The 22,560-nt window shown below is 37.7% G+C and overlaps 1 protein-coding gene across 5 annotated transcripts in view; it reads right to left on the minus strand.

Moving 5' to 3' along the window:
• The window catches only part of ppp1r9a (protein phosphatase 1, regulatory subunit 9A), a 66,218-nt gene that overhangs the window by 36,875 nt on the left and 6,783 nt on the right, over positions 1–22,560 (minus strand). For all 5 annotated transcript variants that reach the window (XM_082187038.1, XM_082187041.1, XM_082187040.1 and 2 more), the window contains exons 2-4: positions 19,466–20,853; positions 2,905–3,037; positions 1,567–1,687 (exon numbers count right to left, since the gene is read on the minus strand). In XM_082187038.1, the coding sequence (XP_082043164.1) occupies positions 1,567–1,687; positions 2,905–3,037; positions 19,466–20,764 (1,553 nt within the window). In that variant the 5' untranslated portion in view covers positions 20,765–20,853. The remainder of the gene's footprint in view (positions 1–1,566; positions 1,688–2,904; positions 3,038–19,465; positions 20,854–22,560) is intronic.

Below are 22,560 nucleotides of genomic sequence, written 5' to 3' on the forward strand. Positions count from 1 at the left end.
GCAATCTCATTGGCTGCAGGATCAGCAGAGGCCAATCAGCTTGTGTCATGCGGTAATGATGTGATTGCTTTCAGCTTGCTCTCAGCCTGCGCCCTCTAGAGTTGCATGACTGAACTAGATATGAATAGAGATATTGAGATTGCAAAAAAAAAAAAAAGCTTAATTATGTTCTGCCTGAGGCCTTCTCATCACTCTGCTTTTTCAGTGGATCAGATATGCTGAAGTATGAAGGACATCGTACATCCAAGGACAGGGATTCCTGGAGATTTCGCTAAGATTACATAATTTGTAAAAACATAAAGATAAAAGTAAAGACCCAAAATAAAGATTGCAAAGATTTAAGAAAGATGTATAAAGATTTATTGCTGCATCAGTACGGAAGATAATTCCACCAGTGTAAAGATGCCAACAGTGAATTAAATTAACAAATCATAATAAGATGTAATAATTATTAATAATAATTATTACTGTTGTCGTCAATAATAATACTATTAAAAATAATAATTATATCATTGTTAATAATAATAATAATAATTATTATTAATAAATATTAATCTCTCCTTCCTTGAGCTAAAAATGAATAGAATAAAATAATTTAATAATTTCAATTAGTGATTAACAGCATGAATTCCATCTTAAAAACTAGAATGAAACATTATATTATATTATGTATTATATTATTATAACAATAAAATGTATTTTCAAAAAAATATTCTTTATACAATGTATATTCTTTATAATATTCTAACATAAATATGACTTAGAAAAAACTGAAAAAAGTAATAATTACTTAAAGTCTCAGAGAATACTTCAGGTAAATCATTTAGGTCATATGGCTTAAAAGGGACAAAAAAGGTTAGAAACCCCTCTTCTACGAGTATGAACAGTATTTTCATGTTTTCACACTTGCCGGTCACATTCTTTCATTTCAGAAGCTAAAGAATAATGCTCACAAGACAGAAGGAATTACAATCATCGCATAGGATTACAAAGACGAGTAAGCTCCTTAACAACATGTGATAATATCATTTTCAGAATGCTGCAGTGTTTGCAAGAAGAGCTCCTCCAACTGTGTGATATCTGTAATGAGCTTTGTGAGTTTGACCAAATTGCTTTGACCCTTGATTCCTGTCTGGATATCGAGCTCACTGCAAATCTCGTGTGTTATGCTGGCAAAGCAGACGGAGAGACGCTTGCAAGATTGAATCCTAATGCGAACCTTGACCTTCACATTCATTTTGCAATCTCGCCAATTAATTAATACTGAATTAAGTATTCCTCTATGCAAAAAAAAAAAAAAAGGACTTCAGTGCAAAGATTTCAATGTCGCTGTCAAATCCTCCATTGTTATACACTGTGCACAGAAACAGCCTGAGTTAATGCTGGAGGAAATTTCATTCTGGCTATTGAATGGTCCTTTTGAAACCTGATTGCAAAGCATAGAGTTGCTTGGTAATCTTGAAACAAGTAACATTTCTCAGGATTTCAGCAGGGTTTGATGCCACTTGAAAGTCTGGGATTCAGAATTTTAGTCTATCACTACTTTCTACGTGCAGTTTAGTTTACCTTCCGTCTCTCTCAGCCGCTCCACCCTCTATGACAGTCTTGACGAAGATGCCCAGCTTCTCCAGGCCTGCGTCAGCACCAACCCCCATTCCTATAATACTGATGCCCAGGCCATCCTCATCTGACATACACAAATCAGTGAGAGGAAAAACATTAGTGGTGAGCAAATGGAAAGAATGACAATTCAATAAATCATTGGATGGATGCATGCATATTATGACTGATCAATATTAAAGGCTTACCACTGATTTCACAGCGCTGAAAATACATAGATGCATGCAGAACATTTCCCTGAAAACCTATTCGTATCTATATTGCTTTTTATGTAAAACAATTATAGAGGAAACCGGAGCTAGTTGTCACAAGGGCTTTAGTGTATCTCAGTAACCATATGGTTTTGAGTAAAAACAGACTGAACAAAAACTTGAGAGTAAAAAGCGTGATGACTATAGTGTCGCCTGTCATGAAAACTACCCTAAACTTTCAACCTCAGAGAAATCTCTTTTGTGACACTGACATCAAGGGCTTGACATTAACACCTGCCAAATGTGGTTTGATTTCAGTAGTCGCGTGTAACGCAGTCACTCCTACTAGCCACTTTGACAGGTTAAATTCTATAATACACTTTTCTTAATAGTAGTCTTTTAAAATAGCATCTGAAATAATAAACGAAGTGCAATGTAGTGTTGTCAAAAATATAGATTTTTCGATACATATCGATACTGAAATATATGTAATGCTTCCAATGCTCATTTCCCACAGAATGGATACAGGATATTAGCTGCACTTTCTCTCTCTCTCTCATCTCTCCGACAGCGAGTTACACACAAACCCTCCTCCCCTCACTCACTCGTTTCATTTGCTCCGGATGAATATTTTTGATGTTGCAGGGCTTGAATTTCGGCGTGGGATTGTGCGTATTGCATATGATCTTACTCATTCCCACAGATTTTGTGCTCACACTCAAAGTGCATGCACATAAAACCAGCTCTCAGTACTAAATTGAGTTATCTTTTGCTGCTTATTGCATTAAACAGGCAAATACACAAAAATGAATGTCAAAATCCCCGTGGAAAGTATTCACGTAAACACAGTCAGTTATGTTTTAAGTGAACGTAAACAGTTGAGAAAGAAAATGCATGTGTGACAGTATGCATCCGGTCTTAAAGTGACAGCAGCCTAATATTTCTGCGGCCAAATTATGAGATAATATTAAAAATATCTATATGGTAGTTTTTCCCCATGGTATCGATGTCAAAATTGTGGCCAGTGAAAATGCTGAGTGGCTGGTGAGCAAAAAAGTTAACGTGAAGCCCTGCTGCCATCACCACTATTCACCTTTTTCCAGTTCCACAGGGAGAAGTTCCAGCTTCTCCACCCGTTTCTCCAGCTCATACTCAGCTGAGGACGCCACCGGGTCCACCTCTTCATTCCGCCGGTCATAGTCTTCATTGCAGTAGGTTTTGAACACCTGGGAGCCAGAAAACGTCAACATCACATTACTGAGGTGAGGTCACATGACTAAAACAGCTGTGTGAAGACGAATTTTTGATTGTTAGAAAATATAGAGTATGAGAATGATTATTAGTTCATTGTGAAAAAAATGCTTGTATATTTACAGTATATAAATTGACCCTTTATCCAAGTATTATTAATAATTTGTTAAAGATTTTGTAAGCATATTGCTAGTTGTGCTTGAAGTCAATAGTTGTATTTGTGATAACGCAATGAAACATGCCAAATTTTGTAGACATAATTTTTTACCAGGCGTTAGAACAAACGAAATATTAATAACTGATTATTATGTTGTAGTCAGTATGCTTTTTCCTGTGAGCTTTTTGTTTTTTTATGCATTTATTTTTCATAGTAAAATAAAACCACAGCTGTAGTTTGTAGTTTTTTTTTGTTGTTTTTTTGCCAAATAATTTTGTCAGGTAAATATCTTAATGAAGTGTTAACTTGGTTAACTTTTTTGTTCTTCTGTTTTGTTCTTCCCTCATATTTAAAATATAAAATATTTTCTTCATATTTTAATGGTTTAATCAAACTAGTAGGGTCATTAAAAACAAATATCCCCTCCAGACATCACTTTCAGCCACAACTCTATATATAGTATAGTGAGACAGCATGTGATCAATGAAGTTGTGGGCACTGGGCAATGTTTCGGGTTACATCAGAGCATCTTCATAACAGTGCTTATCGACTAAAACACAAACTGCCTTCTCCTCAGCGTAAGTGATGGTCTTGTGCACCGTGGTGTGAAAGAACAGTCACGCACAACTGTGTCCCCTAAACAAGTTCTCGGACAAACATTTGCCCCCCATGCATGCCAATGCCTACCTGTGTCCTTATTAAAAGTGTTCACTGGATAAGTTGTGACATAGAATACGTTTCCCTGACCCAGATTAAACAGTCTTTCATTTTAAAAGAATAAACTTCCTCAGGATGTCACAGTCATGTTATGTTTGGTTTCATTGTTCTGTTCATTTCAGAGAAATTATGAAAGAGAAATGGTAAGAATTTGGTGTTTTTAAGCTGGTCCCACAACGAAAATGCTTACATGCACACACTACAATTCAAAGTTTTGGGGGTCGGTATATGATTTTTTTTTATGTTTTTGAAAGAAGACTCTTAAAGCTACACTGTGTAGGATTTTCTCCCATCTAGCGGTGAAATTGTTTATGACTACCAACTGAATATTACTTTCTAGCCCCTCCCATTCTGAGGGCGTTTTAACTCCTACGGTGGCCGTATTATTTCAAATCTGCCGGCAGTCTGAGTGTAAAAACGCGAAAGGCGAAGCTTGAATTTCCAGGTATGTCCCTCTTTGGCTAATGTATTTTCAAGATGGAGGCGCAACATGGCTGCCGCCATTCGAGTGACTCGCTCGTTTGTATTCTAAATGGCAGATTCTACGCTTACGAGAATACTTGATTAGTTGGTAGAAGTAATTACACATTAATGAGCACATATCATTTTGAAAGAACAAAGTGTTTTTTGCTAAGAATCAACTTAAAAAATACACAGTGTAGCTTTAAGGCTAACCAAAATGAAATTTATTGTGAAATATTATTACAATTTAAAATAACTATTCCTGTGATGTGAATCTGAGTGTCCAGTCTTCAGTGTCACATGATCCTTCAGAAATCATTCTAATACGCTGATTTGCTGAGCAATGTTTTATTTTTATTATAATCAATGTTGAAAAAGTATTCTTGGCATACTTTAGTATTCTTGGATGAATAGACAGTTCAAAATAACATAATTTATTTAATAAAATATTTCATAAATAACATAAGAAGTATGCTGTTGCGTCTCCTGTGCCTTCATTGTTTGGATTACCATTGGCTTCATATTTGGTTTATCCTTGTTTGTATGTTCTTGTAATAAAGATTCTCTCCTCTGCTATATACCCGTGACACCGTCAGTCCATCTGCCACCATGAGAATCATCTGCTTCAATTAAACCATGACTGATCGTAGCAGAATCAAACCCATCTCATCTGTGAAGGAAACAAATTGGACTCAAACCTGACGTTTTATGCTAATTACAAGCCTAAACCAATGTGTCCAAATCATATGTGGTAGGAAGCACTCTGAAACCAGAGCGCAGGCACAAAAGCAAGCATAATCTCTAGTGCACTTTACAACATAAATAATGTAAACTGATCAACAGCAATGCATTATTTAACAGTCACACTGCTGACCAAATGATTAGCTGATGTGTAATGAGCCCTTTTGTCCACATTCCTTCAATGGTCTTGATGGAAATCATATTGGCAGAAAGGGCCAGATAGTGAGGCTGCAGCCTTGAAGATAGTAGTAACTATAAAGATGTGAACTTGTTGAAAGAAAACTACCATATAAAAGTCCTTACAGCTGCACTAAAGCACACAGCTCACATAATCCATCGCCAGCTTTTATTCCCCAGTTACAGACTCTTATACAGAGGCCAGGAGGGCAGAAATACTCCGTCTCTTGTGCACAGCTCTAACCTGAAAGCGAGGACATTTCCAGAAACATCCATCTCTACAGTCAGTGGATCTGTTCCAGTGCTTCCCTCACACACTGTTCTCCTGAGCTCAACCAACTATCACAGCGTTGACAGTCCACAGCTGGCTAAAAATGGCTCAACAACCGACTGTCTTTTGTGAATCTGTCAGACATGAGGTGCTATCCGCAACACACACACACACACAGTGTGGGCTACTGTCAGGTCTGACGTGCCGTGGGAGAACATCATTCATATCTTCTATTATATTCATTATAGACATACTGCATATAGCTTTCCAGGAGACTTTGTTTTGTTTTAATATCATTACATGGTTTAATTTTTCATTTGAATGGTCTTACGCAGACTCAAATATTTGTCATCAAGTGCCAAAAGCGAGTAAACATTGGCTTTGATGAATAAATAAAATACAGTAGGCCAGTACATTTTTAATGACACGAAACATAATTTAAACTGCATTTGAAAAGGGATTCAATTTAAAGACATACAGTAGCCTACAAATAGATTATAGAATAGATTAGTGGCTATTGTGTCTCTATCAATTATTTGGTGACCTAAATTTCTGCAGTAAAAACACAACTAACAAAATAACTGGATCACAACACATTTGTGACTCTCAGTGAAGATTTTGCCGAATCATGTTTGTTATAGGGGGAAAGTGTTATATAAAAAAAATAAAAATCACTGCCATTTTTTTAAGTGTAGAGGCAAAAATATATGGAGATGGTTCCAATTCGTTTTTATAAAATAAAATAAGCATTAAAGCATTTAACTTTAGGGGCCGGTTGCATAAACATAGCCATTATGTTAAGACAGTTACGTTTACATGGACACAATCGGAATGAAATCAATCCGATTGATGAATCCGAACAAGGTGTTACATGACTGATAAATAAAGTAATCGGATTGATGTGCGCGTTTTGCCGTGCTGCTTATCACGCAGTAAAAATGCCCCTCCCCGCGGCCAAAACCAGTCGTCTGTGGATGACAATCCAAAACAAGGACTGGTGGGACGTTGTCCTGCTTCACTCCACAGACGCGCGAATGAAATGAGAATTTTAGAATGACGGGAAACTTATTAATATGACACTTTATTCAACAGGAAGAACAGCTCGTTCCGCGCGTCATACATCATTACGCTAGTTAACGTCATCGCACATGCGCAGTCCTTTCAGTTTCGGTTTTCAATCCGACCAAGTGTTTACATGTTCTCTCGATCGGATTACAAAAGGGATAAACCACCCCTTTCAATCCGATCGAAATTTCATTCGGATCGAGCTCAATCGGATCGATTAAGGTGTTTACATGAAGGTTTTTTAGTCCGACTGAGCCGTCAATCCGATTATTTAAGTTAAAATATGACCCAATAGCAGTAATCAGGGGCAGTCAGTCTTAGTTTTTGCTATCAAATTAGGCTAATCTACATTTTTATGTAACTGATTTAAAAAAGATATGAACAGTCTTAAAGAAAATAAATTGATGTCTAAGTTGTAAGACTGTCTTAGAGCTTTATGCAACCGGCCCCAGATCCTGTATGAAAAGCATCAGTGGTTTCAATAAAAAATCTGCCAGTTGATTATTAAAAAAAAACAATAACTTTTAGCTGTTTATTGTACTTTAGTAGTGCAGTCTTTCGAGCTGAATCTTTTGACTTCGGTCCAACTAACAGCGATACTTTTCTTAAATATCCTTGTGTAATCTTGATCTAGTAATATTGATTCGGCCCACTCCAGTCACCTCTCTGTCATCAGCCTCACCTTCATCGTTTAGATCAATACACCTGTTAGCTGCCTTCAAACAATGGCAGAACATCTCTTTTGTCTTCTCATCTCTACAGTAGATCCGCTCTCACTCACTGCAGTCTTATATTTAAAACCCAGCAGCCTGCGAGCTCTTTGGCTCCAACTGCTACCTTGCATAATAGCCAAGAAATGTAAGCTTGTATAAGCGCTTTCCTGTTCGGAGAGCACTTTAAGTTTTTATTGCATGTTGTGAGATTCCGCCAAAGGCTCCGAGAGCTAATTTTTTCTCGGCAAAGAGTGAATTTGCACAGAACTGCAGGGACGAGTGAAACTGAGCCAGGCCCATAATCCATCCCTCTACTCCCACTCTTATTACTTCATTATCCGTCTCGTCTCTCATCCTTCTTTGTGTCACTGCGCTTCTAGCGGAGCAGCCATGGCTCATGCACAGCATTTTACACCTGCTGCATCGTGGGTAACTGCAATGCTTGCGGGGAACCGAGGGGAAACAGGGAGGGAGGAGAAGAACAATCGACTGAAAGTGTTTGTCGGCATTTGTATCCTAGGCTGGCAACAGCCTCGGCTACAACTGATCGCATTAAATGGCTCTACAGTCAGGCAGTGCCAGCGCTTTCAGTGTCAACACACACACACACACACACACACACACACACACACACACACACACACACACACACACACACACACACACACACACACACACACACACACACACACACACACACACACACACACACACACACACACACACACACACACACACACAGCTCTCTCCCAGAGGAACGGCGAAGCTGATGCTGAGTGGATTAACCATGCAACACAGAGGCAAATCTGCAGACACACATTCCTGCACTATTCTATGAAAACAGGTATCGGCTGCAAAATGAGGTGTTTGCCAAAGTCAAATTAACTTTCTTTCTATCATATTGCTTAGAAATACATTCAAATATGAAAACGTGTTTCTTGAACTATGGGCAAAATGTGCACCAGTGGAAAAACTATTTTGTTCACACTTTCACTAGTTTTTATACTAACAATGTCCTACGACAGTAGGAATCATCAAGGTTGTTTTTTGTTTTTTTCATAACAAATGTAATTTCCATCTCAAAGCATGAGTGGAAATTACATCTCAAATTAACGACATTAAACAATTGTTTTAATATTTGTCTTGCTAATGCTCTTTTCATAGCTAGCAGCTGAATACATACAGTAAATAATATTTTCACACTTTTTGCATTATTTGACTAAATGTGGAAATGTTTGGAAAAATGTCCCGTTTATTAGTAATTATTAGTGTTTTTGTTTTGTTTTTGTTGATCATATTTTGTGTAAAAATGGATATGCCGTCCAAAAGTTTGGGGTCAGTAAGATATTTGTTTTTTAAGAAATTAATACTTTTATTCAGCAAGCACGCATTAAATTGATCAAAAGTGACAGAAAACACATTTACAAAAAAATACAAACAATTTCTATTTCAAATAATGATGTTACTTTTAAATACATAAATCAAATAATCCTTTTTAGCAATATTTATAATACTAATAAATGATAAATATCTTGAGCAGCAAATCAGCATATTAGAATGATTTCTGACGGATCATGTGACACTGAAGACTGGAGTAATGATGCTGAAAATTCAGCTTTGATCACAGGAATACATTACATTTTAAAATATATTAAAAGAGAAAACAATTATTTAAATAGCAATAATATTAATCAAATAAATACAGCATTGGTGAGAAGAAGATACTCCAAACCAATAATGTTTTTTAATGGCAATGGTACTATAAAATCTTTTCATTAAAATTACAAAATAATAAATAATATCTAGATATAAAAGACATTTGAAAGTGGCAAAAAACAACAATGATGAAGACATTGTAAAAAAAATTCAAAATATGTTTTACAAATCTGACCTAAAAAGAACAAACAAATCTTTTAGTTTTAATTCAAATAAACACCTGGGACATAAAAGTCTCAGTAGCTGAACAAACACAGAGCATAATAACATATGAATCACCAGTTTCATGGCAATTATTTGAATGTTTTCATAATGCTGAAAGCTATTAAACGCTTTTATCAATTCATGTAGTCAAAGCTTTCCATGAGACTCAGCATTGTTTTAAAAGCCATTTTATCTTTTAAAATCACTTTGGCCGTGGAGGAGACTTGAACTGGTCAGTCAGGTGATGTGAAACTCTCAAGCATAATTAGCCTTTTGCTCTGTGTCAAGACCATAGCTCCTTCAAAACATATGGTTATGTTCACCCTCTTCACTCTTTCCCCCCCTCCCCCCAGTTTATCTGGCCTGGAATGTCATCATTTCGCACTCTTTTTAATCATGTGTTTATGGAAATACCTTTGGAGGCCTCACCACCCGCCAACATGGAGCATGCTAGAACAGAGAGGGGGAGCTGCTAGCATGAGGGGATAAACAAGACAACAATTGCTTACTTTATGCTTCATTTCTCATGTGTTGGCTGAGTCTTCTCACATGATCAGTAACATGGTCTGATGAATACATAATTCATCAACTGACCACATGAGTGGGTGAGGGTGTTACATTTACAGGCGAAGTGTATGTGCAAGCTAGTTCCAGCTATACGCTGATTTCACGCAGCCGTTATTTTGAAATCGAAAGCGAGGCTCCGGTGGGAAGAAAACCGGAAGTGTCGCCTTTAATCACAGGAGAGTCGTGAATGTGATGGCGTATTGTTGTGTTTAATGATGTTGTGTCAATTCTAAAAATGTACAAACATTTCTTTCATACTTTAGACTATATACAGTGAAATTCATTTATAAATAAAATATTTTTTTTATATATAATTCAGAATGTAAAAAACGAAGCAGGTATGAACTATATACATATCCTATATTGGATATTAACATCCAATAGTGTAAATCGCGGCAGCAGCTTCAGGTTGGTAATCCAAGGCATTGTTGTTTATCTTTACTTCCGGGGTTCTTCCCACCGGAGCCTCACTTTCGATTTCAAAATGGCGGCTGCGTGAAATCAGCGTATTAGCCTATCCTTAATATGCATGCATATATATATATACAGCACTGTGCAAAAGTCTTAGGCATGTTAATACCTAAGAAGGGTGGGGGGGTATTAACATGCCTAAGACTTTTGCACAGTACTGTATATATGCATTTAATAATGCTTTGAACTTTGTATTCAATACTTCCTATAAAAGATTTACAATAACTCCAAAACAGTTCTTGGACTATATAAAGAAAAGTAAAAAAAATAAAATAATAATTAATAGAAAATATAGGTGCACTGTTTTTAATGATCCTACAAGTTCTATTAAACCATCAAAATAAATATGAGGAAAATATTAAAAATATTTATATTTGAAAGTGGCAAAAAACAATGATGAAGACATTGTAAAATAAATAAAATAATATATAAATAAATAAATAATATATATATATATATATATTTTTTTTTTTTTTTTAAATATAATGGAAGAACAAAACACTAGACTTGGTTATATTTATCTGACAAAATTACAGGTTTTTTTTTTACTATGCAAAAAAATATACTAAAATCTCACAGGAAAAAATATACACTGACTACAACATAATCATGAATAAATACATGATTAAAAGATAACATAAATGAAATAAAGCGTGAAGATGTCAATTTTCCTATAGGCCTGACATCACTTTTAGCCACTACTGTATGTATTAAAAATATAATAATATATTCTTTCTCAATAAAAAAAATTATAACAAATAGAAATATCATAAAATGGCATGAAGTACTGGAAGAATTTGACTCGATTTTTTATCAAGCTGAGAATTAAGGCATTACAAACGGGGTCACGCCACCCATGTTGGAGGAACTGTGGAGTGGACGAGGCACATCATGCGCATATTATCATGGCAATGTTCAAAGATTAATAGTTTCTGGGAGGTTATATGGTCTTTTATTAATGGTATATTTGCTCTCTGTATTCCTAAGTCATTCAATGTTATATTTGAGAGGTTTCAAGAGTGGTTTCAATCAAATAGTAACAGAGGTAAAAAAAATATATAGAGAGAGACACATATATACTACGACTTCAAAAACAAATCTTCGTGAACAAATGGAGAAAATGGTAAGCTTTCTCCTCTGCAGAATACATGTTTGTTTTGAATGTTTACATTAGTGTATATTGATGTAATGTATTGCTGAGCGAATATATGTAATGTATGACAACTATTTTTCCTATTGTTATTATGTTTTTTCTTTCTTTTTTCTGTAAGTTTCCTGTGTGTTCCTAACAAAAAAACAATAAAAAAAAAAGTAGCAAAAAAATATATAATCAAATATATATTCTAAAATACTATATTAGTATCATTAAATAGTATATTCCTGAGTACAATGGACACACAGTGAGGGGAAAATGGCACAACTTGGTGAACAGTCAGCGAGCACATTTGTCCCGACTGTCAAACAACAATACAGGACACTGTGTCAGCGTTGAACACCTCCTTGTTTCCATCATGGAAAAAAGCAGGAGCTTCACTCTCTAACAGATTCAGTGATGGCCTGTGACGGAGCAGTGGAGAATTAGTGCCTGACACGGACAGCTGGAACGGCTTGTCTTCTGTTTCCACAGTCGTTAAAAATTCAACTCCAGAAAGGGTCAGATGTCAGAGAAACAAGCAAGCAAAAGCATTCACGATGCATTGCGTGACAGAACTTTGCCAATGACTACAGCATCAAAATTGCTTGATTGTTTCATTTTTTTCTGAAGTTGAAGTGCACAAACCATACATTGCCATCTCATAACAGCATGTTTGTTCTGTGTAACAAATTCAAGAAATTAGACAAAGAACTGAGAGCTCCTGATAAACAGACCAAACTGTAGACATTTTTACAAAATGTAACACAAAATTGGACCAACTCACTTTTAGCAGAAATACACATTTAAAATAAAAAATTTCTCTTGGAAAAAAGTGACAAAAAATATTGATGACTCATCCTGCACTACACAGATTTTTGTCCAATCAGATGCTATCTGGAATGAGAATGCCCCGCCCCCTAATAACCACTGCAAAGAAAGTAGCAAATCATGGCTGTGATGTAGCAAAGCTAACTGGACTGTTTTTTTAAAGGGAAAGACACTTTATCACGACCCAAACTTCCTGTTTAAATAAGAAATACATCAAGCCAGGTTAGAAAAATGCGCTCATTGGCTGATTTAAGTTAGCAACTACCTAAGTAGTTCAGGAAATCTCCAAATGAGATATCTTTATCCACCGTATAAAGATGAAATACTCCTTTGCCAATTACATAAAGCCACCTTAATCTTCTCCAGTCAGGACTAATGCTTTAAAAATACCTTGATCTACTGGAGATTCCTTAAAATAAAATGAAAATGAATAAAACATCCTCGGCTACTCAGCTCACTCACCTAAAAGACTTTTCTCATCCACGTTCCTGAAAGAATGTTTATGTATATTTAATAGAAACCTAAAATATGGCTAATAACTAGACTATAGCCATTCACCCTTTTAACTAAATGACAGGACTGAGCTGATCAAGGCTGGATTGATTCAGAGGAAGCCGTTCGGTCTATATGCAGTATGTGCATCTGAGCAAAGAATGGAGAGTATAATCATTGAATCATTTTAGCAGTCACTCAACTGCTGCCCAGTCTTTCAAATCCATTTAATTCCATTAGAGAATCAAGAAGGAATAAATATGCCCTAACAAGAGGCTGAGATTAGCAGAGATAATGTCATATTTCATTTAGCCAGTAAGTGCAGTTTATGTAGGAGGATGATGACAGGATGGATGTAATGAAGGGCACAGCTAAACAAACACTAGAATTCATTGTAAAGCAGATTTCGGCATCAGGGACGTGTTTGATGCTTCATCTGATGGGATCTGGTTTGCTCTCAATTAAATCTAATATAACATGATCTTGTAAACAGCATCTATCCACTCAACTACACAACACTAGTAGGGATGTCAATTTACACAAATTCCCACGATCAATCGTCGTTTAAATTAACGATCAATTAATCGATTAATCGTTAGTTAGCCTTAATAGTGTAATACAGCAGTGGCATATAGCCAACTGCATGACAGTGTGTGCACATGCTGCTCAAAACACTATGTTCCTCACCAGATGAATGCAAAGGGTTTTTAGTTTAAATAAAGGGCTAGTAGGATTGTAAAATGAGTCGATGGGATCGATCATTTAAAGGAGCCATATGTAAGATTGTGGCCAAAACTGGTACTGCAATCACTTTCAAATTACTGTAGAGCGGTGTATCCCCTCCCCCTTCCCCCTGACTCGAGGTTGCCAGATAGGCTGCAGGATCCAGCAGGAACGTTTGTAGCTGCAGCTGTGGTAACTAGAGCTGAGCTGGCAACCCGGATGTCAAAACACTACTGACTTTGTGATTGGTAGATTGGAGGGTGGAGCTTCAGGCCAAAACACAAGATGACAACATCAACATCAGTTGAGGGCTGCAACTTCACTTTTTAAATGACAATATCCTGGCCGGACTACTGTTGTCAGTGATATAAGTATTTGAAATGAACATGATTTCTTAATGTCTAGTGACATATCAGGGCCATTTTATGATTAATTGAAATACATTTCTTACATACAGCTCCTTTAATTAAAGTACTTATTTAATAATCAAATATAACGACTAATACAACTGTCACCAACGTCGCCTCAGATGCGTGCTGTCAGAATGTATAACTCATGTTGTGGACGCGCTCCACGGCAACAACACCCAATTAATTCACAACGACTTATTACAATAGCGTTCTCATTATCTTCTTTTTCACCATATCTCCAGTTTATTACACTTCAACATAGGCTCTCGCATGAGTCGACGCTAAACGCCATCTGTCTCTATCTTGCGCAATTCTCATTAGCATATTGTTGTCCAACGTCGTACACTGACGACATCCACGTTGTTCTTGGACGTTTTCTTTTTGTGGTACCTTCTACTCTTCTGTGCAATGCGATGTTGGCAGTCCTGTTTTTATCCATTCGTACAAGTACATGACCAAGCCACTGGTGTTGTCTTCCATGCACTTTTTGCACGATCGTTTCTATCTGATTGAGGGCCTATCTGATGTCATCGTTTCTTGTCTATGATGCGGATGCCAAGTAGTTTTCTAAGTGCTGCCATATTGAATACAAGTAGTAGTTTCTCTTCAGCACTCCTAAGTGTCCATGCTTTGCAACCATACAAAGCTATCTGGAGTATGAGGGATCTGTACACACTACACAGTCTCATACTTGATGTTTTTGTTTTTCCAGATATGGTCCAGATCGCTCATCACTTTCAAGGCCGTGGCTGTTCTTACTCTGATGTCTGTAGAGCAGTCACACTTTGCAATCAGAGTCGATCGAAGATACTTGAATCTTTCCACGTGCTGTAACTACTTCCCTTTGAGCAACAGTCCTTCCTTTTTTAATACTTAGCAGCATCCACTCCATTTTAGAGTCACTTCTCTCTTGCCCATACTTTGAGCTGACATTGCTGACTCAATCCAAAAGGACCTTGAGCATGTCTAAGTAGTTGTCTCACGAGACCAATATCATGCAAAGGTAAGTTCTTGATTGTTCTGCTAAACTGAACCAGTGAATATAAACATAGCCTACCTGAGTTTACATTTGACATTGGCCTCACACTTACACACATTTAATTTCTTGTTTTGTTTAATTTCTTGTTCTGCTAAGGTAAGGCACATGCTTTTGTAACATGATAGCTGAAAAGCTAGAAGTAAAACTGATTTGTGCAACTAACATCTATTTATAAAAAGGGCTAGTAGATAGATACCACATCCTCATTATGAGAGTCAGACTGACCCACTGCCATGCTGGGGCCATGAGACGAGTAGAATCACAGTTGAGTCAGGTCAATGAAACGGACTTCAAGTGCTCTCCACTGCCTCCAGTGTTTACAAAACAACCCTTATGGAATAAATCCATTACAGGGGTCCTATTATGCTTTTTCACATTTTCAACTTTCTTTAGTGTGTAATGTTGCTGTTTGAGCATGAAAAAGGTCTGCGAAGTTACAAAGCACAAAGTCACACCAAAGGGAGTTATATATCAGTGTCACTGTTTCTGAATTTCCTGAAATGCCTCCATTGTCTTGAGTTTTCTTCCGGGAACGAACATGTCACAAAATTCCTCATTTAATTAATTCCTGCCCAAAGCAAACACAAAATAAAGGGACGAGGCCTGGTTGAAGTGTGTTGAAACTGGCAGTCATGGTAAGGGGCGTGACATTTCAGAAACATGCTCAAAGTGGTTGACCAATCACAACACACTGGTCCAGCTGACCAATCAGAGCACATTGTGCTTTTCAGAAGGAGCATTAATCAGAGCATTAATGACAGACTGGGAAGAGAGGAGCTGCAACAATGTCAAATATGTAAAAAAAGAATGTATTTTTCAACATTTAAGCATGAAAACCTATTCTAGTAGTAGTAGCCCCCAAGAAAACAAAATTTAGACTTTGGAAAATGGCATAATAGGTCCCCTTTAAAGTCAGCTAGGTCCGTGATTTTTCTTTAGGACCTTGATTTTTATATTGGACATCAAGTGGCAACACCACAGTACTAACCGTTTTTTTTTACTGTAGAAAGAAAACCAATTTTCTAAAAGGGATTCAGTATTTTACCCCAAAATGAAAATAGTTATAATTTATTTACCATCATGTCGTTTTAAACCTGTATGACATTCTTTTTTCATGGAGCACAAAAGGGGAAATTTCAGGTTACATTTTTAAGTTTCACACCCAAAGTTTGCATCCAAGGTCAAAAAACACTTTCATTTTCTCATAATATACATTGCAGCATCAGCTCTTTTCTCACAGTGTCTGAAACGGCTCAATAAAGGATTTAGTCTCTCTAAAACCCTCCTTTCCTAGAGCCTACTCTGCTCTGATTGGTCAGATGCTCCAGTCTGTTGTGATTGGTCTACCACTTACAGCTCGTTGCCATATCTGAAGTTCAGCTCCGGAGGCTTCCTCAGCACTTGATACACAGTGATACGAACACTAACAATGGCATTGGTTTTACCATATCAATTTGAGCTCAAGTCCTCATCCTTTGGAAGAGCACGCAAAGTGGATTTGCTCTGACAGTGCAAAAAAAACCACACAAACCAAACTCTTCCAGGCCTCAGCTACAACTACACTGTTTGAGGGCGGGTCAAAGTAGACGTTGTTCACGAACAGCCAATGAAGACCATCGGCTGGCATTATGCAAAAATGTTACAAACCTATGCAGGTGTGAGCCGGAAGTGAGACTGGAATTCCTGACAACTCGAATTTGGCAAATCGGTTCTTTGTTTTGAGAGACAATAACTGAATTTATCGTGCACTTTGATCTTTGAAACTCTGCAGACCTTTTACATTCACAGCTGTATAACACAATAGTCGTAAATAAATAAAAAATACTAACTTAACTATACATGCTCACCAATAGAATGAGAGGATGTTATGCAACCTGTCCATGAATGCAAACCTTGGACATTAACAACAAAAAGTTTAGCAAATTTTGCTATGCTAAATAGGCATTAGGTTATTGCATTTTATTACTTGCATTTAGCCATCTGCGACCCCATCTAAACAGAGTGACCCCATTTGCCAACCACAAAGCAAGGTCATTAATACATTAAGAGCTCAAACACGGAGATAGAAATATGATAAATAAAACAAGCCTATATGTATTCCATGATATGACAAGATGTATCAGAGAATTATGCTGTGATCATTTTACAATTGAGGAACTTTTAATCGTCAGAGTGAATGGAGGGATGAGTCTTTGAGAGTGCTGTTATTCCACACAGCCACTAGAGCTGCTCGCACAAGAGCCTCTTACAGCAACTCTACATTAATTACGCTTAGAAACGCTTTAATATGGAAACGATCCACTTAATGAGTGACTAAGAAATATTATGAAAATGTTCAGTATGATTAATGACTGACACTTCTATTCATCGTCAAGCTAGTCTTGTCTGGTGAATGGACAATGTTTTACCACAAATTAGGCCCTTTCTCAAGTCTGAACACAGACCACAGGCTGTTATTTCCTCCATGTCTGCAGAAAAAGCATGTGGCCTGGGTTTAAAATTCCCTGACTCATGAAAAAGTCTGTCTTTGTCAAGCTAACGACCAGGGCAGTTCAGTTGAGTTGACAGTTAACCCAGCTGGCACAATGCCATTTTACAGTAAGCTGACATTTTGTAGTTGCTCAATGTGTTACAGCACTATAGCTTTGTTTAATAATATTTAGTTGATGACTAGCCTATTTATGGAAGAACACAGCTAAAGGACACATCTGTTATTACAGACTGATCTAAATGCCAATTTTGAACCATATGTTCAAATGCACCGTCACACATTTGACATTCGGCAGCTGTGAAGACCTATATTTCATGTTTATAATTAGCAGCAGGATCCAAAAATTGAAACCAAGAGTAGCATTGGGATGTGATCTGATTAAGAGACTCTAAGAATACAATACTTGAAGAGCAAAAACGTGTACAAACTGGCCTTAATGGACCTTTTAATTCAGTTAATTCTGGCACACAACAGCTTGATGAAATTCAGCTCTTGTGAGGGAGATTAGCGAGCAAACATCACGTTAACCCAGTGAGAGAGGCAGGGGAACCGGTCCAGCACTGCTTAGTGTATTAATGGGACTGATCCAACCAGGGGAAGCAGGGTTTTCGAGTATTTTCCACATCTATATTCAGCTTCCAATCTGAGTTAATAGCCGGAGTTGTAAACACATTTCCAGAGGCTCAAACATTCAGCAGCAATTTTCACGATAACGCAACTAATCAATAACAACCGTCTGAGTCCACAGCTGTGCCATTATATGGTGAAATCAAAGATAACCATTTTAAATGCTGGCTAACTGAATTTATCAGAACTCTAATTGACTGTCAAATGCATTTCTGAGAAGTTAACATCACAAAAATCCCCTCTCAAACAATGTGATAGCTTCCTGCGAAACACAAGACATCGATAGACAGACTGTAATTACCTTCATGCTTCACCTTGGAAGAAGTTGCAAACACAGTGGTTATCCATGTTCTTATGGGAACATTACTTGATGATAGTGTAGAGGAACAGTGATTGACAAGTGTATAGTGGTGGTGTGAAAAGTTACAGCAAGGAGAGTCAGCGAGGCATGTGAGGACAGAAGCTATATGTGTTCATCTCCCCACAGGCATGAGTGGCCTCTGGATGTCACTTTATGGTTGTGTCTGCTCATTATCTAAAGCACTAACATAGGCAGGCAAAACAAGAAATACTCTCACTATATTGGAGAAAATCAATAAAATGGCATTAATGGCCTCTATAGATTAAATTATGACTATGCTTTCAGATGAGATGAACAACAGGAACTCAATAGCATGATGGTGGTCATATCTAAGTCCATTAAAAAAAATCAAAGCATACACACATAGATTTACAAAACATAAACTAGGGTCAATGACATTTAAGAGTGTCCCTGAAAAAATCTAAAACAGGAATTAACTCTTTGTATTCATGTTGGTTATATACTGTTAAGTGTATATTAAAGTCCACCCAAAAATGTAAACATTTTCATAATTTACTCACCCTCATGTCGTTACAAACCTGTAAGACTTTTGTTCATCTTTGAAACACAAATGAAGATCTTTTTGATGAAATCTGAGAGATTTCTGTCCCTCCATTGACAGATATGCAACTACCACTGTGATGCTTCAGATCTTAAAACGAATCTTATGCATTGGGCGGTTAAGTCCAAATTTTCAGATAATGAACCTCATTGGTTCACACACGTCAATTAAGCATGACTGAGCTTCTGATGTTGTGACAAACAGCTTTTTAAAAGTAGTTGCGTGGACTGTAAATGGAGGGACAGAAATCTCTCAGACTTCATTAAATATCTTCATTTGTGTTTCGGAGATAGTCTTTAAAGTCTTATGGGTTTGGAACGAAATGAGTGTGAGTAATTAATTACGTAATTTTCATTTTTGGGTGAGTTTTAAAATAAGTCATTGCATTACGAATTGCATTTTTATGTATTTTTTATATGTAATGTATTCACATCATTGACCTATTAACATGCAAAAGACTATCAATAAACTTACTTTTATGGGTGCAGAGCTGAATTGAATTTTCCGTTTTTGTGGAATATCCTCCTTGACCTCCTCTGGAAGGCCGGGAATCTCCGTAATCTCTGATCCTGGGTCATAGGAAAGGTCATCATCGTACAGGTCATCCTCTAAGTCTGTGCAGCTCTCCCCCCAGCCCTGGTAGCAAGCATCTCCATCGGCAGTGAAAATAACTCTCTCATTGCCGCAATATTCCTCATTGTGTTCTTCAATTTGATCCTCTGTAATCCAGCTAGACTCCTCTTTCACATGACCGTCTGTGTCCTCGTGGACCCTGGTAGCTGTAGACTCATGTGAATTTCCTGCAGTGTCATTGACTTGAGCCGCAGCTGAAGAATTGTCCACGACCTTGGTTGAGTTTACCTCATCTTTTGGTTTCAGTTCAATGGATCCATCAACCACCTCGGGGGTCTCCTGGGGCTTCTTCTCGTCGTGTTTCACTTGGTCCACGGCCTCAGACAGAGGACTAGGACTGAGAAGATCTTCTGAAGATGAAGAAACTGGCATATTGTGCTTGCTACCCACTCGCGTCCTGTAAAAACCACTTGACGGAGACTGTCGAGCACTGGTGTCATCCTCGCTGGCCTCCCCGTGTCTCTGTAAGCCATCTGGAGAATACAGCCCCCTTCCGCCTCCCTGGCCTCTTCTGAAAGTAGCACCGGAGCCTTGCTGATCTATATTTTCGAACACAGCACTGAGCTGACTCACAGTGGGAGATGAGGCCTCTGTCCTGGAGCAAAGACTATCCAAAGAGTCTGTACTGCCTCTGTTTGAACGCGTTCCCCTCCAGTCATCCAAATGCTCGTGAGAACCCCTCTTTTCTCGGCCATAAGAGTACACAGGCGACTGTGAAGCATCCCTGGAGCTCTGCTCAAAAAGCTTCCTTGTTTCTGAGAACTTTGATTTATGATGGCCACCAGCAGTCCGCTCTCCATTGCCGTGCTGTAACTGGACCACCGACCCATCCGACTTGTTGATGAAGTTTGTTGGCTTGCTGAGTTTCTGTGGGGAGGTCTCATCCCTTGCTCGTCTGTTGGACCCAATGTTCTCAGTCCCCATTTGCATGAACATGTTCTTGATGCGACTGACGTGGGCCCCGTATTGCCGCCCTCGAGGCTGCCTGATCCCCTCTGGGTCCTTGAGTTTGGGGCCTCCATCCTGTCTTGGTTGGTCAAATGCCTTCTTTAGAGCCTGGAACTCTGCCCTGTAGGCGTTCCGGTGCGGGGAAGCGCTCCTCAGGGTATTCCTCTCTGCCGAGGCCTCTGTCTTCATCATCTTAGCCTCGACAATGGAGGTCTTCTCAAATAAACAGTAGCATACCTTCAGGTTGTTCGTTGGGTGTAATCACATATTGTTGGGGATTCCTGAAAGCATTTACAAAAATGTTATGAGAAGCTTGTTTCTTCACAAATTATGCAATTATTATTTATTTTTGCACAGCAGACAATCATATAGGCCTGCGCATCTCAAAAATGAACTGAAAAACAGTATATAGACAAGCCTCACAGACATGAGAAATCTAACTAACTATATAAAGTTTATTAACCTACTGTAAAAAGTGGAAACTTGTCAAGGAAGTGACTCTAATAAGCCCACATACCAAATAGGCCCAATTGTTTGTTGTTTTATATACTATCCATAATAAAATACCATTCAAAAATCGGAATTTAAGATTTAAAAAAAAAAGATTTTGAAAGAAGCTGCTCACCAAGGCTGCATTTATTTAATAAAAAAATACAGTAAAAACTGAAATATTGTATACAATTTAACAGTTATTTAACCACATTAAATTAAAACATTTTAGAAACTTCTTGAGGCAAAAAAAAAAATCTGTCTGTGATTGTAATCACAGAAAAATAACTTTTTTGTCAAGTGGGATTATTAGGGATGGCTCCATTGACCCCTATTGTTCCTAATAAGCTCACTTTACCCACTTACAATTCATTGTAGGGACATAGTGAAAAAAATATAGGGACTACAGACTCAGAGCCTAAACATTTGTCTCGAAACTAGCTTTCTGCATTGGCAAAGCAATATAGATTTGATATGATGACCTGTGAAAGAGACAGAAATTGATTGACTTTAAAATAAGAAGAATTGTTGCTCAGACACTAAAAATCAGCACTTCTTTAATAAGTCATGCTGACTCATCAAAAATAAATTCGATTTAAATTAAGCGCTTAATGCATTTAAATGACACATGTCTAGTGGGTTTATTTGGCCACACAGGTGGGCATGTACCTTATAAGTCCACTCTGGACTTTGCAATTAAATAAAGCAATTTAATTGAGTTAGTTCACCCAAATTCGTTACAATAGCCTACTGAACAGCAGCAGCAGGGCAGATGAAAACAACAACATCTCTAAAGCAACTCTGCTGCACATCAGTTTGTAAACACAACACGCCTCGAAAAGGGCTCGGGTGCTGGAAGATGCCTTTGCATTGGCTCTAGTCCACCGCCCTGGTTCTTGAACATTATGCGTGATCATCACTTTGCCATAAGGGCCGACGGAGCACTCGATATCAGCGCGATGTTGTTGATGCAACGATGTGTTTTCGACGCAGATCTCGATATGACTCACATATTAGATTTACCATCCAGCACCCATCGTGAACACCGCAGACAGCCGCTGCATTTTTCAGCCTGACGGAATGTGTTTAAAATCAATCCCACATCTCACGTATTAATATTTAATATCGACAATAAAAGCACGAAAAGGCAGATGCACATTTAAGCCCAGCACAAGGACAAAATAGAGCTGTGCGAGCAACCTGCATAATGTAAAACAGTTTCTGTTGGTTAGATAACAGCCCACATTTACTCTCACAACATGCATAGCGCGAATAAATGTGAAACTGGAGATGTAAATATGCATTTGGTAAAAGTGCGACTAAAAATAGCGAAATTGCGCTATTCAAAGATGATGAGCAACCCGTGCGCGCATCACATCACATCGCTTGCATCACTGACAGCTCCATCCTACAAACCCAGTCTCCATAAACACTCAAAAAATACACACCTAGTTCATTCCAGCGAGTGTATCTGCAAAACACCGTACATAAACACAAAG

Source organism: Leuciscus leuciscus (genome assembly GCF_965113295.1).
Source record: "Leuciscus leuciscus genome assembly, chromosome: 12".
Classification (NCBI taxonomy): domain Eukaryota; kingdom Metazoa; phylum Chordata; class Actinopteri; order Cypriniformes; family Leuciscidae; genus Leuciscus; species Leuciscus leuciscus.